We start from the raw sequence: 12,413 nt of genomic DNA on the forward strand, positions 1-12,413 counted from the left end.
AAGGTACTTTAAAACTGCAGGTAGCCATGGCAACAGTTATTCTGCACTGTTCACTGGAGGAAACACTGCAGAGAACTGACTGATCAGGCACCAATATATAAGAACCTTCTGCACACTCCACACTTCCTAATTCCCAAGTCTATGAGTTTTTGAGTTAAAAATGTAACTTGGACTAAATTTAGCCAACCGGCTATTAGAGTGTTTGATCCAGATTTGGTGGATAAGGGCTGGCAACAGTAAAAAAAAAAGGCTGTCCAAGGATTGTAAAAATGTGTTGGTGGTATAAGGGTGTTGGGAAGTACAATAAATAATTTCTACAGAAACCATCCTTCTCGTTTCCTCTGCTACCTCTACCTACCCCTCCTCACCCTAACTCGCTGTGTTTTGCAGAGTGGGAGGAAATAATTGCTGGAAAATCTCGATGAACGTCTAATTTCTCTGCAATTATTTAATAGGATGCCGTTTCTTTGCTGCTTATTTCTGCAATTCTTTACCCGGAGCACGGTGGGGCAATCAGAGGTTTTCATTAAAGAATTATATTTAAAGTTACAGTGGGGAAAGGCGTGATTCTTCATTTCTAAAACTCCACCCTGATTCGCCGAGAGAAAAAAGGCTTTCGTTTTCCATGAAATTGCACGATAATTTTCTCTGACGCTCCTGAGGCTTTGAAGTTCAAGGGGAGAGGTGAAGTGACAAAAGACAGCGTGGGTGGGTGGGGCAAAGCCTTTAGAAATGCGCTCTGGATTCAAATGCGTACTGCCTTTATGGCTTAGAGTAAACATGGCTATGAAGTCTCTCTTTAGAAGCTATCTGATAAAAATCTGAGCAGGTGGCATGGCAACGCATGGGTCCACTTTATAAACATTACTTTCCTTTGCACCTGATTTTAAAGGGGGCGTATTAGAAGCGACTTTTTTTCCCCTTAAAGGTCTCCAAACCCCTCTGGAGACAGCAGGCGAAGAAATAACATCTTTCAAGGTTGAGGCACATCTGAAAGACGGCTGTGTTGAAAGAAAACTCTCAAAGCAGGAGGAAGGAGGGAGTAAAGTGTCTGTACAGAAAATGTGTGGAGCAAATCATTTCAAATGCCTGTCAGCCTTTTATCAGTTGTGCTGGATGCTGACTGGGAGGTCGCTGCAGCATTTTCTAAAATAACTATTTGGGAGATTGAGCTTTTAACGCTGCTGACAATACTCAACATTACTGGAATGCGGCTATCTGCTATTACTGCTCGTCTAATGTGTCAACTGCGTGCTAACACTCAGCTAACCTTCTTTTGTCCTGGAGTCCTAGTGTGTTCTGAGACATTACCTCCACGCCTTTACAGAGTAACCTTCGATCAAAAGCTTTGAGGGAAAACCACCATAAACTCCATTCTGACATCATTCATTCAGACATTATAAGAACCATATTTTCCCAGTCATGCCTGGTCTACTGTGAAAGGAGAAAGGACAGACAGCAGAAATAAAATGGGAAAGGTGATGCAAGAGAGAGGATAGGAAGAAACGAGACAGAAAAGATGAATTGGAAGACATGTAGAGAGGAGAAAGATAGAGATTGAAGTAGTACACATGAGAAAGGAAGCTGAAAACAAAAAAATAAGAGAAGCAAAGTCAAGGACATGATGGATGTAAAGCAAAGCCAGGTAGAGACAAGGCCAAAACAGATCAATTCTAAGAGCACAAGGCAATTTACCTTGAGTATGAGCGGTGAGCTGGGCTTCAGCTCCAGCATGCCCGAGGGGCTCAGAGGTTCGAACACAGGGTCTGGGTGGTAGCTGAAAGTCTCGTTTACCACCAGCACGGAGCGCACATCATCCATGACAAAGCCGATCTCGTCAGGACTGCTCCCCGACTCTGAGAAGCCTTTATCAGATCCGGCCACAGAGGGCGCCAGACACACCATCACGGTGTTGTTGACAACCGTGCAGTTCTAGAGAAGGGGAGGATGGGAGAGTAACAGGGAAATTAGGGAGAAAGGAGAAGTGAAACAGTGGAGAAAAAAGGAAGTTGAATTAAGTTTTACAAGGTGAGCTAATTTCCTGTCTAACAAGCTTTCTACCATGTTTACACTGTCTACAAAGAAATGTTAGAAATGTACATTTTAAAATGAGTATGCAAAAGATCATGTTAATCAACTATATGTATGATGGCTGAAACAGGGTTATGTGATATGAGTGATTAAATGTCTTTGTAATGACATAATGAGGAAGAGGCTGGCTTAATAACATCAGTGTTGTAATCAGTGTTGATATCATCTGGAAATCCCCTGTGGGGTTCGACACTTAAATCAGTCACCGAAGAACAAATTAGACTGTAATGACTCACAGGAAAACAGGAGAGGTCAGCCAGTAGCTGTTAACAGTAACACAGCATGGCTAAAGAGACCTTTGAATAGTTTCACAGCATGTTATAGCCTGACGTTATGTTCTATATGTCACATAACACCATCACACACAAATACATAGAACAAAACTGTGTTTATAGGTCAAGAGAAACATTAACCAAGCAAAAAAAGAAAAAGAGAATGCAGAGAGGGGGACAAAGGAAAAGGAAGGGATATTTTTACTTTCAGCTAAGAGCGGGAGAAAGGTTAGCTAAGCCCCGTGGTGCTAGGTGAAGAGAGGGGGATTTGCCAGAGCCGCTTTATTGCTGGTTGACATTTCAAAGGTTAAACTGCTAAAAGGAAATTCAACATCAAAAACAAACAGAAAATGGGCCCTTGGCTGGTTGACCGGCGGGTCAGGTGTGTGCGCCTGTGTCTGTGTCCCAGGAGTGTGTGTATCGTCTGAAAATCACTTTTTCCACAGAGAGGGAGACAGCAGAGAGACAGTGAAAGAGAGGGAGAGACACCTGTGTGTCTATATTGGTCTCACTCCGTCTCACTTGCCAAGTCAAGTCCCTGCTTTTTTTGTTTTGTCAATAAAAACTGCGTGCGGGTGTCTGGATCCGACCACTTACATTTTCTGACTTGGCAGCTCCATACTTGGCTCTCATTTTGGGCTCCTTGATGGTGGCCAGATTGGTTCCAGTAATGGTCAACATGGTCCCTCCACTAAAAACAGAGATAACACAATTTATTGTAGAGAGAATCAAGACAAACACAATTATACAATGGTACCGGGAAATTATAAACAATTCTATGTGCACTTGTGTCACACATTCATGTATCTCCTGCTGTACTTCTTTGTCTTGCAGGGTCCAAGTGCATACACTATTCAACAGGCCTATCAGTGGAAATAAATGCTAATAAATCTGTTCTCTGTGGGAGCCGAGAGGGCCCTCCAGTTGGCGATTTACCATTAATGCTCGCTTCAGCTGTAGCCTTTCGCCTGCTTATTCATGGAAGCCCATTTTCAGGTAATGACAGTAACGCTAAAGCCCTTGCATGAATGTTAAAAGCTTCTTTAAACCAATATGGAGGCTAGAGGGAAGAATAAGCGAATATGTAGCATTACTCCTGAGAGCTGAAGTTTTTGGCCTCTCCTCGGCACCTCTCGAAATCCAGGGGAGATATTTTCAGATTGTATGAAAGTTGTACTGCGGTATTTTTCAGCATGAGATACATTCGGCAACTGCACCGCTGTCAGTGATCTGACATGTTCTGTAACCTTTACACCTGTGACCTATTCAGGTCTATGTGACGCTGACCAGTGGAGACATGAGTAATATGGGTGAGAGTGCTGTTCCCCCCACACTGCCCTCTCAACAGCCTCTGCTGGCCTGAGAGGCTGAACTTTATCTGATGTGAGGCGTTCTGACAGCAGCTAAATAAGTTAGCATACAACCTAAAAACTGGAAAGGGGGTAAGGTGAGGTTTGAAGCCTAGTGCCACTGTGAGTCACAATGGCACCAATAAACAAAAAAAGCAAATGATACACTGGCTGGTATATTGCTGGGTTCCATACAGGCAATGATACAAAAAAAAAAGTTCAAGTGTTGTAAAGCCTTCTAAGTAGGGCTGGGTGATATGGCCTACAAATAATATCACAATATTTTTAGGCTATGTGGCAATGCACGACATATATCTTGAATTTTTATATCTCCTCTTAAGAAATGCCATTAAATATGAGGAGATATTTACTCTGAGCAGTAAACAAACAGCTCTCCAGTGTATATATTAATGTCATTTTGCAACCATGGAGCACTAATGCGATATACTAGTGCTCCATGGTCGCAAAATGTGACTTAGTGGTCGTGGTCTGGCGCCCTGCAGAAAAATACGCTTTGCCTCACACACTATTGCCAAAGAAAGAAAATAAGAGTGGTCTGGATGGGCAGGGGAGTGTGCGACATATCATGTTTGTGCTGATATTGTCATTTTATGCATCCAAATGGAAAAAGTCACAATACATCGAGTTTAATCTATATAACTGAAAGAAAGCTCTTCCTCAAGAATGTTTTTTTTTTCACTGACCAGCTGCAGCTTGAGATCTACTAAACTAAACATTGCATCAATTACATGGTGTAACTAGAGCATCCTAAAATGTAAATATACATGGACACAGGTCACACAAGACAAATCATCCACATCCAGGGAGTTGGCTGTGCTTTTCTGAGGCCAGATGGAGCTGTTGTCTGAGGGAGGGAGCTGAGTCCAGTCCCAGGCCTTAAGGTAAAAGTGGCCCTGGGAATGATTCCAGAGCTAGCAAAATAAGAGAGGTGAAAGAGGGCTTAGTGCTTTTGAGAGGTTTAATGGAGGGCGACAGATGTTGACGTGGTGAATAGAGACTGGTGTGAAAAGCAAACAAAGGAATTTAGGAGATTTACATATAGTTATAGTTGTTGGTGGAATAGCACAACATGGAGCTGTGGACATGTGGTGGCTCAAAATCAGTATCAGTATGTGGCAACACTTAACAGACGTAGGATAAGAATCTGTTCCACACATACACTATAATGGTGTACACAGTGCACTGTATTACACTGTTTAAACAAGATGGAGTGTCACGCAATCTCTGCACTGCCATGTGTCAGTGTTGTTAGCGCGAGAACCTCTTCCTGAAGGGAAGGGAACAAGTCTGAGTCGTGTCAGATTTGTGTTTTGGACAGGGGAGTCTCAGCACTGTTCCAAATTGCCCCGGCAAAAAGGGTCACCAAAGGGGACGCGGCGACAAAATAGCTTGGTAAATAAAAGCGTGATTGGCCTGGAGAACCGCGCACCTCCTCCTCTGGGAGTGCTGAGTGAAACACCAAACACAAGCCGAGTGCCGAGGTTATTTCCCCCCAAGGCTGGAGCCAACACTTTCATTCTCGTTTCCCCTTGCCTACCCTCAACTATTTTATTCATCCTATTCCAAATGAGACTTCTCATCCTCTCACACCTCTTTTGCATGATGAGAGACTTAGTGTCCCTGCAGAGTTTTAAATGTGGCTCCCATTTTCACCTCAACCCCCTGCAATGCTGCAGAAGTGGATTGATACACTGTCTGAACTGACAACGTGTCTGGTGGAAATATCCAATGTGGGCTGTTCTAACAGGTACTCCTGAACAAATATCTGAAATATATTGTATACAAGCTACAGTTGCCCTAAAAATATGTAACTTTTTGCATTAAATATCTAAAAACCACTGGACCGATGTTATACGTTTTGTAAAGTTTCCAACAATGTTCACATTGAGTGAAATCTGTCATTTTAATCAAAGACGCCGCACATGTCACTCAGTCTTAGTAAGTTTAATGACATAACAATAAATATATGACCCACCTCTCCCCCTTCTTGATAGGCTTTTAATATGACACAGTGTTTCTTTTAAAGAGAATCAGCAAATCAGCAGTGACTGACTGTGACATGCAACTTGTGCAGGTCTTTTTCATGTTCAGCCTTTACTTTTCATATGGACTACATCCCTGACTATTTTTGGGGATCTGTCTATTATTTGAATACCAGCTTGTATTTGAGAATTTTAAGTAAATGCAACAGAAAAACACACTGAATAAAACTCAATGACATGTTCCTGGAACTCTACTTTTGAAGTAAATGAGACAGTCAACAGTGTGTTTGTGTGTATGTGCTGGCTTCATTTCTGAGCAAAGGAGTAGAGGAGTTTCTAGGTCATGCTAGTGAGCCCATTAGCACTTGGAAGCTCCAAGCCCCCCCGCCCCCCCCTCCACAACACAGCTTGTGTTTGCACAGGAAATCTTCCTGTGGCTATGTAGTCTCATTTCAATAAGTCAAGTAATATTTACAGATACATCTCTGCTGCAGCTCATCAACTGTAGCAGCGCAGTGCTTCAGGAGCCTCCTTTACTGCTGTTCCTGCTCTCAAAGATTTACTTTTTGAAACATAAAGATAAACAGAATAAATAATGTGCCTTTGAAAAGCAAACCAGTGTGAAAATGGAGAAGAATGTTTAGTTGTTGTTTTTTTCTTCGAGACCCAGTCGCGGAGTATGCCAGCAGAATAATACATTTATCACATTTTACAGAGAGTTCATATTTCAGTTTAGTTGGCTATGCCCCTTGAAAAAAGGGCATTCAAGTACAGCACAACCACCACCACAGATTTAATAATGTATTGATGCATTTGTATCTGTACTATAGCTGTACATCAAGCAGAATCGTAGATCAAATACTGTGTTGATATGAATTATAGATAATGAAATAATTGTGTAACATTCTATATTGATAGAGTAAGCTAAAAATACACCAATATATGCCGATCTTGCTCAGTTTTCAAACCTTTCCTCTGAATTATTCTGTGTGAATTCCTTTCAGGGTCGATATGTACGATGTATGCAATATTGGGAATAATAAATCACGCAATCTTGGTTTTGAGACTGCTGTAAGCTTCCATGCCCAACAGAAAATCCTCCATGTCCATGCAAAGGGTTTATCTTTGCTGCACCCAGACTAACAGAAGGAAGGGCCCTGACTGTGTCCTCACCTGGCGATACTCCAGTCGGGCTCGATCTTGAGAATGGTGGGATCGTCTGAGTAGTTGAACTTGACCTCTGGGTTCCTCAGCTCAGCAGAGTTGATGTCCACCATGACTGGAGTGGTGCCTGAGGCTTGTCCCGCCGGGGTCACACACACTATCTCCTTGCTGCTCCGCCTGAGAGAGCAGGAGATGAGGAAAGAATGGGAGGACAGGAGATAAAGAGAGATGTTACATACAAAGATTGTTGATGGTCTCTCTTAAAGTGGACTGTGTGCTACCAGGAGGTCCTGAAAATGATTCTGGGTATTGGGGAGCTGACTCTCTGACAGGCTGTAAGACAGACACACAGAATAAAAACTGAAGTGAGTCCCGAGGAAAAAAAAAAACCCTACTTCATCCCTTAAATAACTCATAAATTATTTATCAGATGCGACAAAAAGGCGCACACACACACATAATGGTGACACAGTCGCCTATCCACAAGGCCAATGTCTTTCAGTCTGTCCAGCTGGGGTTTCATCAGCCTGAATCACAGAGTGCTGTACTTCAAAGCTCCCTCTCTCCTTCTCTCTCTCTCTGTCTGTCTCTCCTTCCCTCCTGCGCTTTCTCTGGCTGATAGATCTGAAGTGGCAGATCAGGCTGGTCGTCTCTCTGTGTGATGTAACTCCCTCCCTAGCAGACAGGCAGCCAGCTGTGACCTGCTGGGAAACTGTGCCTCTGCCAGAAACTTTGTGCTCCACTCCAGTGGCTCATTGCACCAACCCCTCCCCCTGTCAAGGGGGAGACACCGCTGGCCAAGCGGCGGGAGGATGGCTACCTGTGAGACAGCATGTGTGTTCACGTATCTACGTACAGTATGTGCGTAAACAGTGTGTCGAGCAGGTGTGAAGTCTACATTTGCATATAAATACAGTTTGCAGGTAGAAGATTAACACTGTGTAAGTCTGTGTTTTGTGTCACTCGTCGTCTGCTAACATCCTACAGAGCACCGCGAGTGTGAGGTGTGTCTGTGCATTGTGCTGGCATGATGGCAGGCGGCGCAGTGTGAAATTTCGAACATGAGTAGAACAAGCTGATCCGTACACAAATCCTCCCCCGTTATCTGCTGTGAAAGTGAAATCCACAGAAAGACGGAAGATGATGGAGAAGATGAAAGAGTGAGAACCTATTTTGGCAGCTCTATCCCAGCGGCATGGGATGGGGTGGGGTTGGATTTGGATACTGAGTGAAAATGGCGAAAGAAAGCAAAAAATAAAAAATAAAATAACGGGGGAATCGTGCGCCTTTGTTGGACACTTCCCTGCTGTCTCCCAGGAGGCAATTTCGACAGCGTCCTCAGACCGAGAGAGGACTGAAGAGGGGATGAAGATAGAAGAAAAAAAACGAGGGGTGATATGAAAAAAAAAAGGTTTTCCACATTCCACTAGTGCTGCGTTTCCACGGCAACCATTTTCAAAACACTGTTGCTGCCGAGAGCGCCTGTGGTGTCGCGTACGTATTTTTGACAAGGTTGCGGCCACACAAAAGAAAGCCAAGAGGGGATACAGAAAGAAAGAAAAGAGAAGGAAAGAAATTGGGTTGCAGAGGGAGATAAGAGGATGAGTGACTTGGGGTAAATAGGTTTTGATTAAAGCGGAGGCCCCACTGAATACAAAGACACATTAAAGAGATGGACTCAACCAGTTCATTACTTTGGCCATAAAGGTTATTGCTGCTCAGTGAATGAAAGGCCAAGACTATTATGTTCACCTTTCTCGGGATGTGCTACAGAGCTTTCAATTGGCCTTTACTTTTTCTTTTGATATGATACAAAAAGAACTTGATAGGTCCAAGCTCATTAGTTTAACCTGTCACTTGTTGCCTGAGAGAAGGGAACCACTATAATAAAAACACCAGTGTTATAGAGAATTTGCTCGAAAAAGAGAAACAAGAAAGATGGAAACAAGAAAAACTCTGGACTGGTGCCTCAGCTACAATGGAGAAATTCATAAGAGGAGTTCTCCCTGTTACCAGTAGTCATTGAAAATTCATCTCAGTACAAAGGTGTTTGTTTTAGTTCACTGACAATCTTTTCTGCGAGGTTTCTTTTCTCTGCCATCTGCCAGACACCACACATGAGTGGATTTAGTCCGGAGTGCAGTTTGCTGTCACTTTGCCAAGAAGGGACTCAAAGAAACAATAGAGTTCTTGGCTGGAGGAATTAGAGTCATATCAAATTGGATCTTTGTCTCCTCTTCTTCAAATCCTGGCACAATCTCTTGCAGACTGAGTGACAACGGGAGATAACGGTGGCAGATTATTTTAAAACTAAAAAAGGGAAGAAAAAAAATATACGTATTTCAAACATGAGTTCAAAGCAGGAAAAATGTGAGTTGCCAATTACCAGCAACAGCATATCATTCCTTCCAAATTATAGTCATATTCCTGGCAAAAAAAACAAAAAAACACGGGCCATGCACTTTAGTCATTCACAGCAAAACTGAACAATGATATCAGAGAAATAGCTACACTGTCATTCTCGCAATTGCCGTGAATTACAGGACTGCAGGTCATCCTCTTGCCAACAGCGTTTTTCAGACCTTCTGCAAATCAAAAGCAGCGACCAGGAAAAAAGGTGATTTTTTTCTTTTTAAACAGTGATTAACTGTAATTAGCAAAACACTGCAGAACAGGAAAAGATGGCAGATGGCAGAAGGAAAAGATGGGTGGGGAAATCATTATGACTTGTAATTGTCTACGGAAGAGCAGAAGCCAAAAAGAAAATTTCAGTCACAGCGACATATTTATACATCTTTAACCCAATATTTCAGTAACAAAATCAGCTTCATTTGATGACAGTGTTTTACAACAGTAATGACGCTTGCACATTGTTCGCCACCTCTTGGAGCTTTAATCAACACAATACCTACCTCAAGAACAGTGCAGTGGAAGTGTAAACTCCATTTTCTCAGTAAAAATTGCCTCTTTATATACCTCTACAAACAGCAGCACTTTTGCATGCCAATACTATGCTCTAGGGATGTAAGAAAATATCGACAGACTTGAGTATCATGATATTATGTTTTGTGATACCGAATCGATTTACAGTAACACTGTATGAAATTTTAATTATTTTTTTAAATGCAAAGATGTTGAATGCTAGGTCCTTCAGTGTCCTTCAGTCGAGGCAGCAATAGACCAACAACTCCAGTGTTCTGCTAAGGAAAATTACTGTTTTTGTCAATGGAGTCTGGTTGCTTTGATAAAATGGCTTCAATTCCCTGTCAGAAAAGGCTGTCTGACAACAAGGTAAAGCGGTAAAAATATTCTAAATATAGTATACACTTAAACTAATATGACTTTTCTCTGGTAGGCCTTTGTGAGGTGGCCAAAAACAAACCCATAGCGATTTTCTATCGTGAAGTTCTTGTAAATAAACACTGATTCGGTCTACACTCACTGTATATACCTTCCTAGCCCTTAATATTTGGTGCAAGGACAATACTTATGTGATCATAGATTTATTTAATAAGTAGGACTTCAACTATCACACAACATCAGTGTACAACAGTGATTTTATGCAGCACTAAAAATATGTGCGCAACAACACCAGCAATTTTCCAGCTCATTTAAGTTAGCTTGCAAATGTTCTAAATCACAGATAACACTGAGACTGTTACTAACTATGAGCTAACAAAACAAACTGACAATAAGGTCATTTGGATTCACTCACCTCTCAAAGCGGCATGGGTGAAGCCCTATCTTCACAGATACAGCACTGCCTGCATTGAGATGACTGCCTTCAATGGTGATCCTTGTTCCTCCAGACAGTGGCCCATTGGAGGGTTGGACACGGGTAAAGTACGGAGACTAAGGAGGGACAAAGGCAGAGGACAGGTGAGTAAGAATCAATGCTGCTTGGTGTCTACAAAAATGTCAAATATAGTATCAGAAAGCTTTGTCTTTGCTGTAATTTTATTCAGCAGCAATCTGACAACACACACTTACCACAAAGGTGAAGGCCTTGGTGGACACTGCTTTGTAGTCGGGGTGGATGCAGTCCCTCACACACACCTCTACCTGAGCCTCCTGCACCCTGTAACCTGTTGCATCATTTAGCCGGCACACAATCCTGAAAAAGGTGGTGAGAGGACTTCCATTATCATTGCTATCAAAATAAATGCACAAATGTCAAGGTTTAAAAATGCTGCTTAAAAATACGACAGTCACTTCAGACAAAAGATGCTTGGCCGAACAATGACCAAGTGAGGTGGAGACAGAGGGGGAAACAGTCGGAGCAGATGACTCTTCAACAATTTCTTCTGTTCTGTCCAAGTCAGACAAAATTCCAGTAGTTCAGAAAACAGGTGTTGAACCCTCATTAATAAAAAATAACAACAAGCAGACCAAATGTTCTATTAGAGGAATTCTGCAGCGCTTAGACAGGGTGGAGTTGTGTGTCTGTGTGTGTGTCTGCATTAGTGCGTTTTGCAGAATCCTAAGCATCGCACTTGGCCCTGGGTGCTGGCTGGCCAAATGAAAATCCACTGGAGAAATGATTGAATGAGGGAAGGAGTGGCAGCGTAGCCCACGGGGAGAACACACGCGCACACACACACTTACTTCATGTTTCACCCACTGGAGACACACTTGACTGTTAATTAGCCAGAGCGAACGAATGAGACAGAGAGAAAGGGCGATAGTGCAGAGGAGAGAGGGAGGCAGAGGAAGCAGGAGCGAGTACGAGAGAGAGGGAGAGGGTTAAAGTGGGAGAGGCTGATTAATTGAACGAGCTCATATCCTACACATCTCCTCAGCTTCCCTCCCTCCCTGAGATGAGTTATTAACTCTCCTGCTTCCATCCTCCCTGCAGGTGGCCATGGCAACTGCGGCACTGAGGCGACGACAATGAATTTCACATTCCAATGCTGTGTGTTTCCATTGTTTTTATTTTCCCTTTCATTTATTCCCAGGTCTCCTACTATGACAGGGGCCGTGATTAAAATGCTGGACAGCTCTCAGTTAGAAACTGCGGCTTCACTTGCCTCATTACTGCACAGATGACAGGTGGCTACATTGAGCTGTTATTACGTGGTTAGAAAGACGGAAAGTTCATGGTGCGTTTGTAAAGATGACAACATTATGAATTATAACTCCCTCAATCAAATAACTGAGGTGGAATGTGATGCTAAAAATTAAACATATGCCAAATTGTCACACATAAACTACTAATAAGGCAATAAAAGAGGTTAGACCAGGTTCTGTTTTCCTCACTACTGGCAATAATTTACTTTTCTCAATGTGGAATCAAATCCGTCTCGTAAATATTTAATGACTGAGGTGAATGACAAGCCTACTAATACTAAAAGGACCAGAAGTGCTGCATTTTCCTGCAATTCAATTTCACTCCAATCACAGACACAGGGAGAGTGCGCAGGCTGTATATGAAGTGCGAGCGCTGGCAGAGAGAAAAGAGAAAGCCAGAGCGAGAACAATGTGTCTACATTTTGCACAACAGTCAGCTACACACCTCCTTTACTCCCCTCTCTCCA

General features: G+C 42.7%; 1 protein-coding gene across 5 annotated transcripts in view; it reads right to left on the minus strand.

Annotated features, from left to right (window-relative positions):
• The window catches only part of LOC126385438 (plexin-A1-like), a 294,361-nt gene that overhangs the window by 29,701 nt on the left and 252,247 nt on the right, over positions 1-12,413 (minus strand). For all 5 annotated transcript variants that reach the window (XM_050037151.1, XM_050037155.1, XM_050037152.1 and 2 more), the window contains exons 14-18: positions 10,870-10,993; positions 10,595-10,731; positions 6,889-7,056; positions 2,961-3,054; positions 1,696-1,932 (exon numbers count right to left, since the gene is read on the minus strand). In XM_050037151.1, coding sequence (XP_049893108.1) covers positions 1,696-1,932; positions 2,961-3,054; positions 6,889-7,056; positions 10,595-10,731; positions 10,870-10,993 — 760 coding nt within the window. The remainder of the gene's footprint in view (positions 1-1,695; positions 1,933-2,960; positions 3,055-6,888; positions 7,057-10,594; positions 10,732-10,869; positions 10,994-12,413) is intronic.

This window comes from Epinephelus moara, chromosome 24 (assembly GCF_006386435.1).
Source record: "Epinephelus moara isolate mb chromosome 24, YSFRI_EMoa_1.0, whole genome shotgun sequence".
NCBI lineage: Eukaryota > Metazoa > Chordata > Actinopteri > Perciformes > Serranidae > Epinephelus > Epinephelus moara.